This window comes from Labrus bergylta, chromosome 20 (genome assembly GCF_963930695.1).
Source record: "Labrus bergylta chromosome 20, fLabBer1.1, whole genome shotgun sequence".
NCBI classification, from domain to species: domain Eukaryota; kingdom Metazoa; phylum Chordata; class Actinopteri; order Labriformes; family Labridae; genus Labrus; species Labrus bergylta.
The window spans coordinates 17,166,246-17,189,953 of record NC_089214.1 but is presented as its reverse complement, the minus strand read 5'-3'; the positions used below and the strand labels follow the sequence as shown (position 1 = coordinate 17,189,953).

Sequence of the window (23,708 nt, the reverse complement as noted above, 5' to 3'; positions counted from 1 at the left end):
AAATCCTCATGATATAATGTCATACTGCATAGACTGAGAGGACACAAAAACATCTATTTGATTTGTTTTAGGGAAAGGAAAAAATACCAGAACCAAGCAAGAGGAAGATCAATTCATTTATATAATATAATCAGATTTGTAGGACTTCCCCCATTCCCCCTAATGGTTTAAAATATATCAACGTAATAAAACCTTCTCGAAGCTAGGATTCTGAGGAAAGAAAAACAGCTGTGCTGCCGTAAACCTTTGCAAAATAAACACAACATATGTAATATGAAGACAATAAAACACTTTAAATCAAAGACTGTTAAACAAACATGAAACAAATAAAGATGGAAATCAAAAGGAAGGCTGACTATAGGTGACTAGAAAAAAATCACCGGGAGAGAAGCCGCAAAGAACTAACACGAGGATGTTAAAAGTCAACAAGCGTTCATCAGTATTCAGAATTAAAAGCTGTGATTCCTAGATCCAGTTGTTAGCATTAAATATATAATATTATGTAATCATTTACACGTTTATCTCCTATAACTTGCTAATACTTCAGGATTTTGAGGTAAGAAGGTCCAGAGGGTTACAGAAGAAAGAAGGGCTGAATTCCTCGAATCAATCGAGCACCTTCATTTCTAAAATGGCCTCTAGGCTTTGTTAAGATCCAGACTACTATACAGTGTTCAGTCGAAAGTCACCATATTCGTTTATTTCTGCAGAGCGTGATCATCTTTCACTGTCCTGTACAACGTCTGTGCTCGGCTCTCGTGTTACTATCGAGAGTGAGTTTCCTTCTCGGACACACTCACACTGACTGACACACACAGACCTTTATGGTTCATCTCAGACGCAGCGCCAGGGTATCGATCTTTGCTGAGCCTGGAGCAGTTACAACTCTTTCCTTTTCTCATGCAATATTCTATTGGATTCTATTAAAGGTATTTCTTTAAACGCTTACAATATCGATACAGCTTTTATTCCCCCGATGACTTTAAATATCATAACAGACAAATGCGCATAAAGCACTCGTGATGACCAATACATTCATTTTTCACGACATAGATCATTATTCTGTTTAAGAAAGTCCCCTCTTTCTGATCATTCTGATTGATTAGTATTGTCCCCTCTGTCCCATAAACCGAGCACTCTGTCCTCCTGCTTCTGGACAAAGTAACATGACATGCTTGGAAGCACGTTGGTTTAACAAGCAGGGCTGAGTCCAGACCTTTTAGACCTGGGCGGCCCAGTCCCAGGGGCTCTGGCTTATGCAGGGGTGGCATGAAGATTTTGACCAAACAGAAAAAAGGCCTCATCATTTATATACCCTTGTTAAAGAAATATCAAATGTAAATATTAACAAAAATTAACAGGAAAAATCTCTTTGTTTTGTTGAAGTAAAATGTGTTCACTGCTCGTGCGATTTAAATTTAACTGCAGTGAGTAAGATCAACATAGTGAATAATTTCCATTAGCCGCTGTAATGAACTTCAATGATATTTTTTGGCCTAGTAATAAGACAATATGAGATAATCCTGTATACGTTCCACAACAGGAGAATTTGCATTTTTACACCAGTAAAGGCAAAAAAACAGAAACATTTGAAATAAACATCAATAAAAACAATAAAAAGATGTGTAAAAAAAATTCAAGAAAACAACTTGTTTTTCAGAAAGGGAAACTAAGTAAGGTGTGTCTTTTTGTATATTACTGTTGAAATTCAGTTTTGCTTGGCGATGAAGGCTCTGAAGGACGCTCAATGGGTTAGTTTAGCAGCATGCCACAATTTTCCAGGGAGCGCAGTGCTAAACCCCCACCCCCCACAAGGGTGAACCAAAGGCTTGAAAGGCCTGAGGCGGAAAGGAGACGGCTGAACTGGTGGAGGCAAAGCATTTGCTGTGCAGAATTGGTTGTGTTTAAATGGATTGCCTTGATGTGAGAATGAAGCTGTGATAGGTGTGTGAGAGTGATTACAAGCAATGATTCAATCAGCTCGCTGTCAGCTGATTACAGCTGGGCTGTACTTCCATGCCCTGCATTAACTAATGCAAACCATTCAATAGACAACACCTCACCTGCACTTCAGATTAGGGCTTATTTGATTCAACATTCATGCTAAGGTTTTTATCTCATTTCTGTTCAAATATAAAGAATGGTTTGGATCCTTTAAAAAAAAAAAAACTTTTATCAGAAATCTAGAGCAACCATTTTTAGAAAGTAATCGGATGTAAGGAGTGAGTTTAGTCTTTTGGTTTGAAGCAGTCTGTCCCTGTTATAAACACAGCGGTGCCTCAAGTAGATCTTACAATAAAAAAACAATAACTTTGTTAAATTATTTAACTAAATTAAACTGAGAAAGTAACTATAAGATTACATACAAAAATCTAATTGAATTGAGAGGTTCATGACAATTACCAGCCCTAGTGGAATTGCCTGCTGTGAACTCTGGCCACTGTGAGGATTTCATGGGTAACTTTTACTGCCTGATCCAGCTGCAGAGGGAATAAGAGGCTTGCAGCGTGGCTTAGCCGGGTGGTAATCACAGGGAAAGTCACTATGTCCTTGTGCTGTGTAGCTCTTTAAAACACAGTTTGAGTGGGATAGCAGAGCGTTTTATAAGAGGGCAGAGTGTTTCAATAAGCTGGGATCACAAGGAATTCATTTTAATATAATGTCCACACTGGGGGAATACAGCTAAGTGTGAATATAACCTGTCAGTCACTGCTTAGCTAGGATGCTACATTACACACCACAGGTAATCATTGTCTTAAATGACACCGGCTAAATCCTCTTTGAGACCCGGGGGCAGGCTAAAACTGGCAGGACTGTTTCCAAATTAGGTGTGGTTTGAGCTTTTAGAAAGTGCCCACGTCAATCAGTAAGTGAACAGAATCAATGAAAACACTCAGGGTGGATTTGTTACACCTGCCGTAATAGAACATGTTGTTAACACAATGATAAAAACTAAAGCTGGTTTTAGTGTTAACAAAATTAAAAAGTATGTAGAATTCAACAGTCATTCTGAACTATTCAAATATCTGTTGATTCCAGCGAGGAACATTTGAGAAGTTGCACCTCTCTTTTATGTTTTATGTCATGGAAAACTTTATCTTTTCGAATGAACAAAGCAATTTAAAAGTTGTTACTCTGAACTACTTTAACTTGTGCCGAATCTTTATTTGGCAAACATTTCTGGTATTTCATGGGCTTAATGATGAATAGAGTGATCAAAACTATAGTTGGCTATCTGATTTAGTTAAAAAAAAAAAAAAACAGATAAAAAACTGTTGGTTAGAGTATGGTATAGAAAAAAAAAAAGTCATCACAATCCTTTTTGTTTCTAAAGGGGAACGAATAATTTATGGCAACCTTAAGTAAATTAAGATATGTTTGTAGTTGCTTTACTGAAGCAAAGCTCAGGCCGATTGGACTGAAGGAACACAGATCTTTCTACAAAGCAAAAAAACAACCAGTAGCAAATACAGCAGCAAACTAATGAAATGTGAAAATCCTTACACCGGTCATGAGCCTGAACATTTTTGTTGAATTATAGTTGATCTTTTTGCCCAATGTGGAAAAAATAGACATCACTGCACGGTAGCTTTCTGACAGTCAATGAAATCTACAACCTCATCATCCCTCTTTAAGCTATTAATTCCAAAAATGGCAGATGTGTGGCAACAAATTTTGTCCCACCTTCCATGTCATCAAATCCTCCGCTGACCTCAAGTTGCACTCACACATCAACATCCCAAAGTAGGCAAAGGTGCCAGATGCCATGAATCCTCATACTTGGGAGCCATAAAAACTGAAATGACCGCAGTCATTTCGGAAGATTGTGTACTTAAGAAAAACATAAAGACAGAGAACATTGGGGGTTGCAGATGAAGATGACCCATGTGTGCACATGTTTACGGTGCACAAATCATTCTGACAATGGTGAGTAAATGTCAATACGTGTGTGTATAAATGTGAGTGTGTGCTGTAGTGAATGGTCCTGTGGGACATGGTCCAGATTCATGTACAGTAACAGTGACAAGACTGTGGCCCAGTTAGCAGATGTTAGCCTCTGTGCACAGTACACACGTTGGCTTATTGGACTAATTCACTCTTTTCCTGGAAATTCACATTCATCCTCACATGAAATGGGAGTTATTAATATCCTGGGTCAACACAAAGGCGCAGGAGGAGTGACCTTCAACTGAAACCTCGATTAGCTTTCTTGGATATTGCTAAACAGTAAAAAAAAAAAAAAATAATAATAATAATAATAATAATACTGGTTGGAGTTTGTTGTGAGCTTAAAAGCTGAAAACTATAACTCATGTGTTTTGATGTAGGGAGTGAAGGTTAATATCATGCCAAGCAAAAATAATTTCTACAACCCTGTTCAGCTCTGCATCCCCCCCCGACCCCTGAGAAAAAAACAGCTGAATTATGATGACTGCCCCCATACTGCAGAGATGAGAAGCAGCTCTTTGACATCATTATCCATACTGCAGTGCACAAACTCCCAACAACAGCGTTTTCTCATTTCAGTTCAAGAATGAGGAAACTGCAGAGTACACAAACATTTACAAACTTGTAAAAACTTGGAAATGTGCGCAAATATGCACCTGGAGACACGAGCGTTTCAGTCAAGATGGGAGCTGGGCAGAGTGTGAGTTCGAGTGAAACTGGATCATGAAAAACTAAAAGGTACTAAATCTCTATGTAAATGGTGCCAGACCAAAACCATACCAAAGGCAAACCAACTACCAGAGTTCTGTTTCAGTTGAGGAGCGCCGGTTTTTAAGTCACACAGTCCTAAATTTACGTCAGGCAATCGTGAAAGTTTGTCGTGCAAAGAATTACCTTTTTATTAAGAGTCAATAATTTAATCATCACTGGAAAAGAACCTGAGTCAACTCTCATTTTTTCTTGATTACAGATCTGCTTTTTTCCACCTTTCGCTTCATCATTGTAAACAGTGCAACTGCAACACAAGATAATTGGTGCAGTAGGCTTCATAAACGGTGTTATAGTGACCCTTCTTACTCTATTTGAGGTTTCTACTTGGAGCCAAATGATTGGTGGACAAAGGATGTCAGTCGCATGACAATTACCTGATACTGTATTTACAGTATAAGCTGCTCAACATGTTTTAGGTTATGATTCCTTCCGCAACTTTAATTCACATGGTTGTTACTGCAAAATAATTATCCGCAGTTGTATCCTCCTCATTAAAAAAAAAGAAAAGGATCCAGTTCTAAAAACGATAACTTAATGTTGCATTTTCATGTTAAATATCGGTCACTCCTGATGCTCTACAGTGGGGTTAAGAGGCTGTGAACAGAGCAACATATAACTTTAAATCTGTAGCTTGTACACCTTTTCAATCAGTTTTCTGGAAAAAGATCTCATAATTTATGCAACTCGTCCATTATTTTTTTGCATTTTTAAAAAAGTATTATTTTAGTCTGACTGAATACTGAATGCAGTTAAACCACTTATCTGTATAAAATAAAAGTGGAGCAAGGGAGAAGGGTGAAATCTCTAGTGTAACTGGTGATGAATGATTGCAGATGTATTTTTAATGTGTGAACTGTGTGTGTGTGTGTGTGTGTGTGTGTACATGTTCTAGTTGTGCAGGTGGTGAGCAGAGTCTCCCTGTGCTATAGCGCATTAGGTGACCCCTAAAAACATGACATTGCCAGAGGGTGTACAGTATAAAAGTGACCACATGAAACAGATTGAATCAATCTCTCTGATAAAAACACAAACATCCTCTTCTCCAATAATTCCAAACTTAAGTGTGGATAATACCATGGATGTATTATGAAGTTGGATATGTTTTTGTTACTCAGCCTCTAATTTTACCCAGCGGGCACTTTGTGACTATCCACAGAGGACTTTATTATTTTCAAAATGTAAAAGTCCTGACCGTTTCGAATAGAAGTTTTGATCTGAGGTTTTTCATTTGTAAAAAAAGCTAATGCCTGCACTTCTTATTGGACTGAGTCTGTGCAATCTTTGGGTATTATCAAGGTCCCCCAAAAAAAACCACATTTTGCTAAAAGCAAAATTACAACAGCTATGCAAACTGCCAAGCAAAACTAAATTCAGTTATCTCGGAGACAATTCAGTCATACTGTTGTAGATGACACAGTTTTATTTCTTCTTTTAAGTTTTTTATATGATATAAGTTTGACCAAATTTAGGAAGAAAGTCCAAGGCAATTAAACAATTCAATTAAAGAGTGTCCACCATATAGGTGGAATGTTTCAAGAACAGCGCGCACACCAAATCAGAAGCAAATACAGTATATCAGCATGCCTGACAACTATGTAGGAGTTTTACCAGAATAAAGACATAATTTAGCTCATTTATGATTTATTATTTGTTAATGTATTTGAGCTCTCTGCATCTGACTTCTTGAACTCTTAAAACTAGGATAGGCAGCATCGCTAAACTAACAAGACTAGGTTAGACTTGATTAGCAAAAGCACCGAGCAAAATGTCAAAGCAACAATCCCCAAACACATGAACCTGCACTGCCTCCTTATGTATGGTGCATGACAAGTGTAGATGGGAGAGTTGGTGAGAGGAGCCATCAAATCACTTAATTTTGTCCAACAAACATGAGAGTGAGACTGACATAGAAATGGACCAAAAGGGACGTCTAGTGGTTATGTCGCTCGCCCATGTACAGAGGCTATAGTGCTCGTCGTAGCAACAGTCGATTTCAACCCAAGCTCGGCCCTGTGTTGTATTTTATCCCCAACTCTTTGTTCCAAACATTTCCTGTCTCTCTTCAGATGTCCTATCTAATAAAGAGACAAAATCCAAATAATAACTTAAGATAATAAATGGACTGAAACATACTGACTAAAAGGAATGATAAATACCTTTCTGATTTATTCAGGTTTTGCTTTGAACATAGCCAGGAAACAAAAAGAAACATGCCTCTACTTCAATCAGCCTTCTCTGTTGTAGTAGCTGATCTCTGGAATGGTCTACCCACTGAACTGGAAATGCAACACAGTTTTAAAGTTTTTAACAAAAAGGTATTAAATTATGGCTGAAGGAGAAACAAAATTGTTCCCACACGTAAACATACATGAGATCACAAATGTGTGTTGTTTATTTTTGCTGCCTTCTCTTTGTAATTGTATTTTATCCCTGTAGCATTCATAACTGCACTGTATAGATAACTGAACTGTTTTCATTTTCTTCTCCGTTTTATTATGTCTTTATTTCTGTCATTCCTAAAAGCCTCCCTTGGACAGGTGTTACAAATAAGCAGTGCATCTGGGACTTGTGCATGATTAAATATTACAGCACTAATCTTACTGTATGTCCATGGCAAACAAATAATTTAACTTTAAAGATTTAAGCATAGTATGCAGTACCAGATTTCCCAATGTGCAACTTTTGGTCAAAGTCATGATGTGACTGCAGGACAAAGCAGTTACAAGTGCAGATGGTTGTGAAAACCTTCACTGCTGCTGACACATGTTTAACTGACCCATCATCTGATAGTTTAAGAGCAGTCTTTTACATCACAGTCAGCGCTGTTACATAAGGGAGTGGGATTCCCTGACCCCGCCTCAGCACTCTGCAAAATACAAGATCATTCATCAAGGACAGATGTCAGTCTGTCATTTGCTGCGGTAAAATACTGGACTTCACATATTCAAACAATTTCCTTCCCCCTTTTTTTCCCTAAATATTGGGTGTTTGCGAGCATATCTCAGCCGACAGATTTTCCTAGAAGCTCGGGCTGAAGTCAGACCTCATCAGCACTCTACCCACTGATTGGTGTCACAAGCAGGTACAGGTACATGGGGATGCGCTAATGGTTCGGCTCAGCTTCTCTGGTCACTGTGGTAATAAATGACCATGCATCCTATTTATAACCACTAAGCTGCACTCTGTGACGACGCTGTAAGCTGCCTAGCACTACCGGAGTTAGCCCATGGCTCATTGTACCAAGAAAAAAAGAGGGAGGGAGTGGGACAGAAAGTGCAAGCCAAAAATCAGTTACTTTAGCTCAAGGTTAGCTTAAAAAGAAACATTATCAGCTTTAAGATCAGGAGTAGCGGTGAACAAAAAAACAAACTGACTTGCCTGTACTTGTATCTCTCTAGTAACAGAAAAGCACAAACCATACATATACTTTTAGGGTAATTTTCTAAACTTAAATTGTCCGATTTCTCATGCTTGCCCAGTGATCATTAGAGAAAAGGGTATCATGACTTTTACTCTATGAATCACTGACAACATATCACCACAAATATGTTTGCTTTCAATACTATGTCATCACTTTTTGACAATAAATGTGAATAAGCGACACAACCAACAAATTCCTCCTAACCCATTTGTCTTTAGTGGAACAACTAATCTTGCGGAGAATCATCACACAAGACAAATTGACTTCAGGTGTGCTGCAGAAAACTCTTCAATGATACAAGCATCTTTAAAAAGAACCTTTAAAAGACAAAAACCTAAAGCATGTAACGAAATATTCTCAACAACATTACAGTTAATAACCTTGAAAAAAAGAGGATGCAAGTAAAAACTTAATTGACAAAAACTTACCCTTCCGTCGAGAGCCTCCCCTCTGCTCCATTATGAGGAGCGGGGCTAAAAAAAGGGGGTGGAAGGGAGGGGGTCCTAGTAGTGGTCCCTGGGGAGCTCCAGTAATGGGGTTCCAAAGAACAGAGACACAGCTAGTGAGGTGCAGACGTCAGGAATGCTGCCTGTGCTGCCTGGATAATGTGAGGATCAGCTATTTCTGTGACAGCGTGTGTGTGGGTGGGTGTGTGTCTGTAAAAAAAAAAGTGGCCTGTGACGACGATGTCAGCGACATCAGCCATGCATCACAAAGCACACCCACCCTCCCACTGTCAAACCTGCGTGTGCGCACACACACACACACACACACACACACACACACACACACACACACACACACACACACACACACACACACACACACACACACACACACACACACACACACACACACACACACACACACACACACACACACACACACACACACACACACACACACACACACACACACACACACACACACACACACACACACACACACACACACACACACACACACACACACACACACACACACACACACAAATCTCCCTTTCCTCAGCCTCCCTGATCTTCTGATCCCTGCTGGGCGCACAAACACACATGCGTGTGCATGTTTGAAAACACACGCACAAAGGGGGAGGAGCAAAGAAAGCAGAAAACAGTAGTAGACAGGCAGTCAGCTTTAGCATTGGAGTGAAGAAGAATGGATGGAGGGATGTTCACAGAAATGTATGACAAACTGGAGAGATGATTCAGATCGAGGACTGAAAAAAAATCAGTAACGTCAATAAAAATATTGACCTGTTTGTCATCTAGACCACATTTGTTAGCTTTAGGCGCTGAGCGAGCAGATAAAACATTTGCCATCCCTACTAAAAACTGTGCAGTACATCATTTTGAATCAATAAATGTACTATTTTAAACTGCAGGTGCTGCCTGAGTGAGCAGTTCCATTTCCAATCCGACCTCCTGACTGACCTCCAGGGTGTCATAGGTGGAGATGGTCAATCGATCAGCAGAGCACAGGGAGCAAGTACCCATAGGTCAGCATAATGTATTTTACTGGACACTGCAATGGAGCAATGCAATCACAGATATGGTACAATAATTAAATGTAAAAAGGCAGGAACAACATCATTATAATAAGACTGGGTAACCCCCATAAAACCTGTGGATAAAGCTGAAACTGATTTTTTTGTCAGTAATCAGGAATATTTATGTTGTAATTCAATTGATAGTTGTCTATAAAATATCACAATTTCCAATAAATGTCAGTAAATTTTTCTTAAGACCAAAATCACATCTTTAAAGTTAAACTTTGAGGCGTATATTTATTGTCACTTTTTGAGAAGTAAAAGGAGAACTCTGTGGGTTATTGGGCACCTGTAAAAGTCCTTGTATGACTTTGAAACAAAAGGCTGTGATTTAAATCACAGAGTATGCTTGACTGATAATCCACAATCTTATTGTCAGCTAAATATTTGGAATCAAGGATAAATGCTTTTATGATAAATTGATTACAAATAAAAAAATCAGAGATTTGTAATTGTTCTTTTGAACATAGAGGCAACATTTATCCCCAGTACCCAAACTGCAAGATCCTGAAAGTAACAAAAGTGAGTAACAACCACTGACTTACATGGATGTAGTCTCAGAGACGTCAAATTTTGGTTTCCGTAGTGAACTTCTAAAGCCAAACAATCGTGGGCACCACAATGCTGTCTCAAACTAAAAAAACACAGTTTATTGGAATAAAACATTTAATGAATGAATATATTAAATGTTTAAATTAAACTTTAGTCAAACTTTTTTCATGAACTTCTTTTAAATAATTCAATTTTAATAGGAGTTGAATATCCATTTCTGATTTGTTCCTTAATAAAAGTATGTTAGCAATCAGATAAACTCAATATACATAATCAATTTCCATAATTTGAAGATTTTTTTTATTTCAAATATTGTCAGAAAAAAACAGATTCATGTACCAGTGTGATACACTGGCTTTGTCAAAGGCTCACAGAAAGGCATCAAAAAGGCCCCAGCCGTTACCCCATAGCTTGAAACTCTGCTGTCTACCTTTGTCATGGCTTCTCGATAATCTGGCCGTCTACAAGCATGTGAAGTGGGCACTAATCACTTAACCAGATCAGGCTAATCCTGAACTTTTTATAAAACCCAGGAGCTCGCTCTCTGCTGCAGTCCTCTGTTCGTCCACTGGTTGCTTTTCAGGCAGGTGAGTGTCCTTCGAAAGCCGAATACTGGCATGCATTCAAAAGAGGTGAGCAAAGTGTTACTCTGGAGCAGCCTATATGTGGAGACTCCTATCACTAAATTCCTTGTAATTACTTACTCAACAAGGGCATGGGCATTTTGGGAGAATACTGATTGCAATCTACAATTACTAATTCTATGACTCAATATTTACTGGGGAAAAAAGATGACTACTTGAATTAGAAAATGTCCACCGTGCTCAGCTGCCATATTAAGACACAACTGAACATCCGCTGGCAGCATCATTAAATTGACAGATGTGTCAAGGCAAAGCTTAAAGAGGGGCTATCAAATCACAGAGTAAGAAGGATTTAGTAGTATCAAGCCCCACTTGGTTTGATGTCAGATGGCTGCTGTTAAGAGTTATCTTGTGTGTGTGTCTGTGTGTGTGTTTGTGTGTGCCCAAGTGTCTGTGTGTTAGACTTTATTATGTTCTAAGCCTTTAAACCCTTCAGGTAAACAACACTGTTGGTTATGCAACACTCAGCCTAGGCGGGAGAGGCAGAGGACAGAGAAAGGGGGGTTACTGATGGTGTTGTAGTGTCCATAAAGGGTTGAGGGTTTATTGGGAAGTGTAAAATATCCAAACTATGATAAAGAATATCATCCATTGTTTATTTGACAGAGACAACTTAAATAACTGTTTGTCAAAAACAAATTAAATTGTGCATGAAGGAAGAGGAAAATATGAGCCTTGTTGACAAAGCAATTTTCAGGAATCATTTTCTAAAAAGTATATTTTTCAATTAATCCAGAATAAAGAAAATAAATTAACTTTTTTAGATGATTTTGTTGGCCCGTGTAGATAAAGTGGTACCTCATATCTCTTCTCTATCCTCTCTTATACATACTCAAGTCTTATTATAAAGAACAATCTCCTATACTGGCTTTGAACTGTCACACCCCACTCATTTAAAATCTGTTCATTTAAAAAAAGTAAACTTTTCAAAAGACATCAATGTTGCCTTATGGCTTCACGCAGGAAATCAAATCCCATTCCCCTGAAGGAAAAGTGCCATGTTTGTTTTACCTATCCAAAACACATTTCATAGAGTCCTTCAATGGTTTTCGTCTGAGGAAAAACAGGACAAACACACACGGACATACACACAGGAAAGTAGGTCCACTCTTGTCCAGGTGGTGTCACTATCTCACAGTTTGATACACAGGTAAACAACCCTCCATCACAATAGAAAACAATGTGTGGTTGTAATTCTCATGGTAAAATCAAATAGTTTATCCTCAATAAATCCAGACCCCTCTTTATTCCCTTAATAAATATTCATAGGGTCTAAAAAGGCAATTTAGAGGGATATGATGGGCTTTATAAACCAGATGTTGGATGCTTTTCCAGATGTTCACGGTATTACCAACATCTGGTTCCTGGACTGAGTTACAATGTTATATAGAGGGAGATATTTATATAAAAGTAGAAAAGGCGCATTATTCATTACTTTAAAAAATGTTCTTTATTTCATAGGCAGTTCTACCCTTGAAACTCATTTCTTATGGAAGCTGATCCAGTTAGACTGCTAGTCAATGTGCAGCTATCATTTTGCTATAAGGGCTGCGAATCTTCTGAATAGCATAGAAATACAGACCAGAATACACACTGCCTTCTTTAGAAACTTACATGACTTTTCTTAATTACTTTTTCTAGATTTCCAATTTTCTTGGAAAATCTCCACTAATGCATGCCCACAGGTCCTGTTTGTGCATGTGTGTATTTTGGGCCCATGTGTGCGAGTAGCATGTCTCTCAACTAGTAAAGTGCCAAATGTGGCCCATTTTGTGTACTTCTCTATGGTTTGTCTTTTAAGTATAACCAAGAGTATCAGGTACAGACATGGCTTTTCTCAGTCCTAGTCTTCATAAAAAAAACTGTTCTCATGCAGATGTAGTGATGTTATGACACACCTCAGTGCATCACTGACTCCCTACATTCCTGAAGAAACTAGATCTTCTCTCGCTTTCCCCTCCCCTGCATCTGGTCTTTCCTTTCTAAAAACACATTCACAGTCCTCTTTAATTTATTCATCTAAACACTGGAAATATAGTTCATTGTTTAAACTGAATGCATATATTCAGACTCAGAGAGCTGTTTGTTTTTGAATGCACGCAAAATATATGTGCAACAATTGCAAAAAGGGTTATTTAGGAGTTTTATTTTATCAATGTGTTCATGACCCAAATACATTATGTTGCAAATATTGATGCTGAATAAGCATGTGATGGGATTGCTGTGCTGCAGATGGAACAAGCAGAACTAAGTAACAAGGCCAACACAAACACACACTGAGAATTGAGCAACACTGTGCGCTAAGGACACATGACCTAAAACAGAGGTACACAACTACCTCAAGAGGTCCTGATGGGAAGAAACTAAGAGCCAAACAAGGTCTGTACCAGTGTTTTTAAGAGCTATCATACCACTGAATTCTGAGAAATGATCTGCCTAAGAGCAGCGTTTCACTTACAGTAAGAAGTCCTTCAAAGAGGAAAATAATGTGTGTGCTCAATTTGGACACATTAAAATCTAAATGATCATATGGAACTACCCAAAACAGAATTACTTAGAGACATGATCACAGGTCATTATGTTCCCACATTCAAAGAGCCCTCCCTGAATCATTGGAGCTTTTGAAAAGCTCCCCTGTGGAACAATGTTGCTTTATCTTAACCAGGGCAGGCTTATGCAACCTAAGAAAAAGTATATGCACAAGGATTCAGTGCGAGGTTTACAGGAATATGACAAGAACCGTCTTCTAAAACCAACATTCAAAGATGGATTAAGTCGAAGACACTATCAGGCGTAAAGAAAAAAATAAACCTGCCAGTTTTGATACAAGTAAGACAGTGAATCAGCCAATCAGGCAGCTCTTACATCAGGGGCCACACAAATGTACAGCCAGGTGACTCCTAATATCTACAGCCAGATTTCTGTTTCACCCTGCCGTCTCCATGGTACACCTTTGTGACTAACTTAGGTGCGGGTCAGGTGTGAATGACTTCTTCTCATCACGATTTCTCTGTTACACATCGTAGATGAGTCAGAAAAGGGATGTTAATATCCCACCTTGAATTGGAAGTTTCTAAGGGAGAAATGGTTTCTCCTTCTTCTTATGGACAGTCTATGGTCAGTCTACATTCAAGACTGCTTAGACTGCTATCATGCTGTTTTCTGACCCTTAATTTACGGAGAGTGTGCAAAAGTAGAGCAGGTGGAGAGTTAACTATAGTAAGAGAAAGGAGAGAGAAAAGAGAAGTCGGCTTTAACCAAAACCAGACCTGCCAGGGTAATAAACAGGAAACACATTCCTAGGGCAGATGCACATTTGGTTCAATAACCTGCTTTTTTTCTGTGCAAACAACACTGAAATAAAGCCATTTTTTACTTTTGCATTAAGCTTGGAAAAAAATGTAGATATTTAAGTGGGTCAAAAAAAAAAACACACTAACAATTACACTACAAATGCCATGTACTAGGTCTCTGTCTTTTACAAAGGCATGTACTGTATGTGTAGCAAAATAAAAATGGAGCAAGACACACATACAATAAGGTTGCAACAAAACAGTGTTTTCATTCCTGTAACCGTTACCTCCCACAGAATTTTTGAGCATTATGAAGGCTCCTGCTATCACACCTTACTACTCCCTCCACTCCCAAGGAGAGAAACGCATCATCTCCCTGTGTAGCACATTTTCTGTGGGAGATATGTCTACCCTAAGGAGCAGAGAATAATAACCACACATAAATATGTCAGCAGTAGGTGACATGAACAGAAAACAAGCCTTAATATTTAAAAAAACAATAAAAGTTTCATGTGTCTTAGTGATATAGTTGGTCGACATTCAATCGGTAGGTTTGGCGGTTCATTCACAGCTCCTGCAGTTCTGAGGGTAAAAAAAAGCTGTTGTCAAAAGCTGAGTCAAGCTCTTTCTGCTTTCATTTAGAGTGAAACAAATAGCCCTAAATTACCAGAGGTATTATGTTGGCATGCACAGCCTTGCTTAGTTGTTTGAACACCTGTTTTCTTCCATCCATAATAACGCTACATGACGATGACACAATGAAATAGGCTCGCAACAAACTTTTTCTACACTTCAACACCAAACCAACTGACTGTTTTCTCAAAATCTAGCGGACATTCTGTAAGAAAAGGGAAGTGTGTCATAGAAAAACAGCCACAGTTCAGGCATTTTGTGCAGCCTACCCAGGAAGTTTGAACCTATTTCCTGGTAGAAAATCGCAAACTGTGCGAAATGGAAGAAGGAAAGAGGTTTGACATTATCTGCTTGTGACAAAATATGTCAAAAGACAGAACACCTTTAACATTTTTGAAGAGAATAGTCCTTTTTAAGTGGAATTAAGAAAAGGGAGAAAGTGCATACAACCAGAAAGGTTGTTTGGGACAAAGGGAGTCCAGAGTGAGTGAGATAACTGGAGAACATTACATTAGAGCATGGGGGTGGGGTCCTACCACCCCCCACTCAGCCAACGGGAAGCGAGCCAGCAGGATAATCAATAACAGTGACTGCTATATGACTCGGTCCTTCCTTCTAACATGCTTATGAGCCAAAAGCACTTATGCTATCAAGGATCCTCCCTATAATCCCTGGACCATTCTCCCATCCCAGTCCAGCCCAGCCTTTGGCTTTAATTTGCACACATGGTAGCCATTGTGTTCTCACTAGAATGTGTACAAGTCAAGTACTGTACACAGTAACCTCTCTTCTTTCTGTTTTTGTATTCATTGTAGATACAGATGGTACAAGTGAATGTCCTCCTTAAAGCAGTTTCAGTACAAAGACAAATAAAGTGTGTGGTCCTGATGCTTCTTCAGGCACATCATTTTGTGGACAAAGCTCCAGTGCAGGCCCTATGCAACGTGTCATCCTGTGTTTTCCCACTATTGTTTTTGAGACAGCCATTGCCAGAGACAAATGGTTGCATGTGCAAAAACATCCACACTGTGAAACCAAAGCACCCTGTAGTATGATATCCTGCATCATGACAATATTCCATTCTCTCTCTCTCTCTCTCTCTCTCCCAGAGTCAGTAAAAAAAAAAAAATCAGACCCAGCATGAAGCCTAAGTGCAGCTCCAAAAGCAGGAATTTACAGCCATGTGAAGTGCTGTAAAAGCAGCGCCTTCACTAACAACACTCTGGCACAATATTAAGTGGCAGACAGGAGTTTGTTAAATATGAACTCCTTGACTTCACCTTGACAAATTTTCTAAAAAGAATAAGGAGCTTTAAAATGCTGCCCTTATTTAAGTTTGCTGACAAGTTGACATAAGGATTTGAGAACATTTTGTTCTGTTTCCAAATCTCATACCTTAAATTGATGAACAAATTCAGACAGACTGACCGCTGCAAGATGAATTCTGGATGTCAGGTCAAATTAATTCAGATTTAAGGGGCAAAGTTTAGCTAACTGTGATCAGGACCACAAAGCTGACCCCTTACCAACTGTTAGCTCCATAGATACCAGCTTACGACATGCTTACATTTCACTGCACATCTGTATGAGCATGTGACAAATAAAAATCTTGAATCTTGAATCTTCACAAAGTACAGTGCTGCTTTTATATTCACCACAAAGAGACAGTTACTGAACCTTAAATACAAGTGCTGTTTATCATTATGTAATTTGAATCCACCTTCAAAAACACTGCAATGTATTTAGCAATTAAAATAATGCATCACATGCAAGGATTGTTTTTTCAACAGGTCTTGATTCCTTGATCAGACTTCAAGAAACAAATAGTGTTATGATGTTGGATGTTACAAACACAAATGCATATAAAGCTGTTTTGATTGCATAATAAAAGTCCCCTCCTAAGAGTCACTACATATGGTATTGTTTTTTTCATAATAATGAGAGTTTTGCTTTTATTTTGCAGCAAAAACTGCAGTACACTGACTTTCACCACATTTTTGCCAATACATAGGCCGACAAGGCAGTGTGTAAACATTTAGTTTTCCTGTTGTTCATTCCACACCGAAGTTCACTGCAAGGTCTTCAGAGAGTGAGTCATGTCGGAGGTTGCATGTCAAAGGTAATCAACACTGAGAGATGTTAGGAGATGTAAATGCAAGGCTGTCCTAATTAGAGCGTGTGTGTTGTCTTGTGTTTGTTGCATCAATGCTTGGAAACCTGGCAGTGTAATGAATAAGACCAAAAGTATACCAGAGTATAAAAAGAACAAATTAAAGTTGTGAGACGGTACACACTGGAGAATATTCAAGAACTAAAAAAAGACTTGACGTTAAAGGGAAATGGGAATAATGATTCATCGAGCAAAGAAATGCTGTCATGGAACATATCTCACGTCAAACTCTGGTAAGTGGATGGCATGTGAGGAAATCTGTCATCTCGCACAGTTACTGGAAAAGAAACGGACCTTGCCTAAAATTCCCTGTGCTACCTACACATTACCCACCCACAAACCCAACCCATAAACAGGTTTTTGGAAAAATACAGGCAACAGTAACCCATGAAATGAAGCCATATTATCAACTTAAACTGCACACTTAAAGCCAAGTCTTGAGCTTTCCAGGACAACTTTTCCATCTCCTCTGTCTCAACAGCAAAGATGAGTTTCTGTCGAGTCTTTAAAAGACATGTACTCTACAAGTTACATAATAATTACACATTTCTTTACCGTTTCTCAACCACAAAACAGAGCTGCAAAATAACAAAAAAAAACAAAAATCTGATCTTACCAAACATCTGATCTTACCTGTGGCATCCTCCTCTTCCTCTTTCAGAACATTATTGTCATCCACATCATCTTCCTCAGCCCCCTGTTTTGCCTTTTTTCCGTTGTCCTTTACTGGGACCACGGTGAAGTTGGTGGGCATATTTACACCATGTGCTTCCCCTCAGTGTCTCTCTGTTTGTCCCACTCTTATCTCTTCCTCGCTTCTCCTCCCACTCCCTGCCTCTCTGGTCTGCTGCTTCTCTCTCGCTTTCTGTCTCCGTCCAACAGCTGTCACTACTCTCGTCTTTCTTGCTCTCCTGCTCAGTTGTTGTTTTTTTCTCTCTCCAGACTTTCTGCCCTCGTGCAGTTTACTCTCCAGGGCAGAAGTTGAGTCTGACTTCAGATTTTTTTGTTCCTATCGCAAAGATTCAGCTGTACACCCATGTGACCCCAACCCCCATATCCAAATAAGGAACAGTAGGACTGCCCCGCCCAGTGGGGGCAGAGCACTCAAACACACACTTTCAGAAAACATGACATGCGTTTCTGCTCATGAGTGTGTGACGGCATACATGAGGCTGTTTTTGTGCCCGCAGGGCAGATCTTCTGACCAGGAATGTTGCTCTCTCTCACTTGCAACAAAAGCCGGCAATGCCCGCCTTTGTTCTCGGGAGGAGGAAATCCAGAGCTGCTCCACTGAGGAAAGTTTGCACACACACACACACACACACACACACACACACACACACACACACACACACACACACACACACACACACACACACACACACACACACACACACACACACACACACACACACACACACACACACACACACACACACACACACACACACACACACACACACACACACACACACACACACACACACACACACAGATATAGGTTTCCTCACTTCCTATGCAGTGCCATTTGATCCTATGTGCTTGGTCAGAAGAGGCAGAGAAGATTTAAAGACGTATACTCGCAGTCTCAACACACAACCCTAGAGGGTTAGAACAGGCAAATACAGACGCTTACAAACACATTCAAGTTCTGCGTTACATGTACATCTGGTTATCTTTGTATGTTACAGGCGTAAAGAGGGGGATGGGGGACCAAAGGAGGTACAGCATGGGAAGGAGGGAGATTCAATACAAGTGTCAACTTCATGCTCTTATCTCTGAAGAGCAAGACTGGAAACAAGAGGTGTTGAAAACAGCGACAAATACTTGACAGAGAAGTATGAGAGAAAAAAGTTTCAGAGTAACTACTGACTACTATCAAATCTGTTCACCAATATTTAAGTGTCTGATATGAGCTATTTAGAATTGATGTACATATTTTTCCATATGTGCACACATTAAGACCTTTTTTCTCCCCAAACCAAAACCGCACAAAACAATGCAATGGTGGATTTTGAAATGGCGTCATCGCATGGTTAGTCACTAGAACGCTCCAAATTCACACTGCAGCACTAAAGTAATATTTAGTGATTAGTAATTGTGAGTTCCTTTTCCTAGTCATATCAGTACAACATTGGTGGGAAATTAAGAAAGGTTTTTATGTTTATTCTCATTTCAAAAAGTAAATATATCAGTTACCATGTCAGCACATTTTGTGCCTGGTTAAATATATAAAATTGCACTCTCAAAAATTCAGTCAGGCTCTAGTCCATCATCATGGTGCATGTTCATTACATTTTTACTGTAATACATTTTATATCAATGCTATGTATTCTGTGCGTCACTATCATTTAACTAGAACAGTGCTCATAGTCGAAACCATCAGCAGACGTAACGGCTGATCCAAAAACAATGATTCATTTCCTCAGGATAAGATCGCATTGAAAGTGATAGGAAGCATTTCCCGTCCTGCCCAAACACCCCTGTGTGATAGGAAATGAGAAGTAGCACTTGAAAAAAGCCACAGCAGTGAATGCAGATGACCTGGTCTTTCATTAGACTGCAGCTCTGGAGACTCATTCGGCTGCTTAACATCTGGAGACCCTTCCAGAACAAGTCTCCTCTTCCTTCCTTTCATTTCCCATCATGAGGAGTAACACAGTCAACAAAAGGGTGGGGCCTGCAGGAAATGTGAAGGATAGGAGGTGGAGCAGAAGGCGAGAGACTCAAAGAGACACAGATGGGCAGGCAGAGTGACCAGCTTACAGGAAAACATTGCCTTTTGTTTTTTTCTAGCACTGCACTTACACAATGCTCAGTTCATTCCTGATAACTGGGCCACAGAAACAAAACTCCATGTACATATGAGACTTTGCAGTTCAAATGTATTTAGTGTTCGATTTCAGACACATCTTACAGAAGATTCAAACATATAAAATGGAAGTATTTCACCAAGGCTGCTGTTTGGTTGACAGTGTCTAACAAAATATTAAGACCAAGAGGGGCCATTTCAGGGGTATTTTAGGGGGCTTTATCTGTTGTATCAAATATGTGCATAACATTTTTTTATCTTTTTACTTTATGAAGAACATTAAGATATCTACTCAAATATTGTCCAGGCAAATCAATTACATTTTTTTCAATACACAACAAGGGTAAGTGGTCTAGACAATAAAGGAATTCTATTTTATTCTAAAAGTGTTTTGCTGGAGCGTCAATGCAAAAGAATACTGTAAAAATCCCATTAGTAAAATGTCTGTGTAGATTTTCAGAATTCCATTAGTAAAGTGTGTTTGCCATCGAATCAAATATTTTAGAATCACTTTGTCCTATCCTCGTTCTACTGAGCCGGTGGGCCAGGTTTCAATCAAACATCATAATTCCAGTAAGTGGCTTCGGTAGCAAACATGGCACTGGCACCAAGTACATCCAAATCAAATAATCAGTGAATTACCCAAGTGACGTATATTCTGTCTGAAACATCAAGTCAGTGCTCACAGAATGTTATGATGCTGCTTAGGTAACAGAGAGGGCACTTATCTACTCCCTGCTTGGTGGATGAGTAGTGATTTAACTGGTATCTGCTAATTAAGAGACCAGACAGTCAGACTGCTTCTCAGGGACAGTCAGTGCATCCAGGCCAGCAGGACAATGTCCCTTTCATGAGAGCTTTCAAATCATTGCACACTGGAAATCTGACTGGCATGTCATAACAAAGACTTTCTATCAAAGATGTTCACCTCGTCATGCCTGATGCAATATCTAAAACCCAAAGCATAATATAAAAACACTGGAAGACAAGGGGTACAATAAATCCTAACCTTGCAAAAAAGAACCAAAGTCTGATACCCTCTTATGTCTTAAGAAGGGCTCCAGACTAAGGATGTCTTGTTGCCTGGGGACAAAATGTGCTTTAGACTAACAGGAGTCTTTTGTTGGACGACAAAGAAATGAAAGGGTTTTATTGATGAATATATAAGCTGTGTGTTTATCGGTACATGTAAAAATTATTGCTTTAAACATTTAATAGGGAACCCAGCACTCATTACAGCGGCCAATCTTCTGACACAATGTTGTTATGGACTCTGATTGTCATGTCAAGCTCACCAGTTAAATGCATGCACAAATAGCTTAAATGTACTAGCTAAATTAAAGAAAAGGAATTGATGAAAATAACAGTTGAGATTAGTGCTGCACTATGACGCAAAGGCATCACTTAGGTGAACCTAAAAGTGGCACTAAGTGAAGATGCAACTTTTATGGGGGATAGATTCACTTCAGGATGGTTCAGGGAGGATGGCAAAAGAGCGAGTCTGGTGCCCTGATCTAAATGTGTTTTAGAAACACACTATTAGAACTTGCAAAGACAGGATAGCTTGCAGGGTCACTATTACCTCTGATTGCTTTTTAGAATGTGTCCGGTCCTGCTATAGAGGAAGTTTTCTAAAGAGAAAATCAACAATGGAGCTAGCAAGCTGATAACGAGGCATTTCCCTGTCCCCTACTTCAAACTTTCCATGGGTCACCAGAGCTAACCACAGGCTCTCAAAAACTGTTCTTACAGCAAGTGAGCATCCATCTATTGTGTCACATTTAGTCTGAACACAGTGAAAGCAGCCCTTGTGTCTGTGCAGTGGCTTGTATCTCCACAGAGTTCCCTTCATGTTTGCTGTCTGGCTTTTCTGCTTGCTGTTGGGTTCTGAAGAGAAGGCACTAATTGGTTGTTGACAATGTTTATATACTTTCATTTCACTCCACGGAAACGCGGCTTCTCCTACGTCATCCTGTTAGCTGTAGCATTAGCTGCATGTAACGCTCGGTTCTAGCCCCCCTCGATAAAAATTTGCCAGTCCAACGTCATTGTCAGTGTGAGATCACTGATCTAAGCCCATTGGCTCGTTGTGGCAAGCCCTGCTGCTCATGTTGCACGCCCATTAACTTCTGTAGCACGCCCACGATATGCCGTAGCCTGCGGTAGCACAGTAGTGCTAAAGTGCTAATGTTTATGCTCCCCTCGGACAGAGCCAGTGGCTGCATTCCCAACATGGTAAAAGAGGCGGGACATTTCCGAGAACCGTGCTGAGCGACTGACCAATTACGGCAGAGCCGACAGGCCGACCAATCAGATCAGACTTGGCACACGTGGGGACTCTGAATATGGGCACTTCAGAGCCTTAGAGAGAGAGTCAGAAGCGAGCAGGTGCACGGAGCGGCAGTACATGAAAACAGACACTTTTTTTGAAGTTTAGCTATTGTGAACATACAAAAGTAGGTACATAGATTAAATATGCAAACCCCAAAAAGGGCATAATATGGGCTCTTTAAGACCAATCAGGCTGAGCTTTACGAACTTGAACAAAATTATCAGACTGACAGGAGTGTGCCTCAACTGAAGCAAAACTTTCATGGGAACTGTTGAAAAAAAAATCACAACATCAGTTAGGTTTAAGGGTAAACGTCTATGTCCAGGTACACTTCTTTTAAAAGCTCTAACATGTCAAATCAGAAAAAACTACACGTCCAGATTGCTGTTAATGACTGAAGACATATTTCCAAGGAACTATTCAACCAGAATAACGTTCCGCATTGGCTTTATTGTTCAACACCGGAGGATGCCACTTGGTTATGGTTAAACCTAAGATTTCAGAAATCGGTCCAAAATATAAAAAAGACTAAGGGTCCATTACTCGATTGATAATAGTTTGTCTCTAAAAGCCAAATGCCAGGTTTTGTGTTTTCCTTTACAGAGAGTCAATACATTCCTAACAAAAGATGAGAAACAATAGCAATAGCATCATTATCTGTCAAATCTATCTGAGCATGTTGTGACTGTGACTGATCAGTATAAGTGTCTCAACTGCTGGCTTCATGATAATCATAGAAACACAAAACAGTACCATGACTGAGCACAATCTTGAGAAAAGCCCTGCAGGCCAACATGTATGTTCAAATGAAGAGGGACTTACTGTTAAGTCATCGCTCCTATTGTACTAAACCAACATAAACAGCTGTGTATTACCGTACTTCACAAAGGACATTGGTTCAATCTAATTTTGTACAGGACGAGTAAATTATGTATACACAGTCCTGCTTGTCTGCTCCAAAAAGAGCGATGAATTTCAACCACAGGGTTCTAGTGAGCTGAACTTTGTAACAGGCTCAGATTTCTATTCCAAAAGTAGAAGTATTGATTGATTCTGCAGGGTAAGATCGGAGGAGATTGGCTTTGCAACAGATACACCAAGTAGAGCTCAAGGACACAAATCAGGGCGTGGAGAGGAGATTAGGAGTCAATTAATATGCCGATTATCTGAAAGGATAATCCATGATCAAACTGTATCTCCCAATTTATTGACATGTCTAAAAGAAGAATCATTTTAAGATGTTTTTTTTGCAAATTGTTAATCTTTACTTTTTTAGGAAATAGATACTTGTCTTTTTGTTCTGCAGGTCTAGGGTGAAGCAAACCGTCAATACACTCTGACAGCAGCAAGGGAAGCAAAGCACGTAAATCTGAAGGTCTCTGACATAACATCTGTTCAGCTCAAAGGCTGTAAGCAATGCACAGAATCATCAGCAATAACTAATAGTGCCATCTGGTGGTGTATGTATGAAGTACTGCCTTTTGGAGTATCTAATGAATGACACCGTGTATAACTTTAAAACAATAAAAACAGCATAATTCCCAGTGTTAGCCAACAAAGCAGAACACAATGAATTGTAGAAGCCATGT

General features: G+C 39.4%; 1 protein-coding gene across 7 annotated transcripts in view; it reads right to left on the bottom strand.

Annotated features, from left to right (window-relative positions):
- Nucleotides 1-23,708, bottom strand: part of slc12a7b (solute carrier family 12 member 7b) — a 61,512-nt gene that overhangs the window by 27,035 nt on the left and 10,769 nt on the right. Inside the window, exon 1 of one of the 7 annotated variants that reach the window (XM_065948744.1) lies at nt 17,609-18,297. The exons of 4 other annotated variants lie outside the window; for them this stretch is intronic. In XM_065948744.1, the coding sequence (XP_065804816.1) occupies nt 17,609-17,729 (121 nt within the window). In that variant the 5' untranslated portion in view covers nt 17,730-18,297. Of the gene's footprint in view, nt 1-8,568; nt 8,949-17,608; nt 18,298-23,708 lie in introns of those variants that run through there. 2 more of the 7 variants (XM_065948749.1, XM_065948747.1) reach the window with 2 other exon arrangements.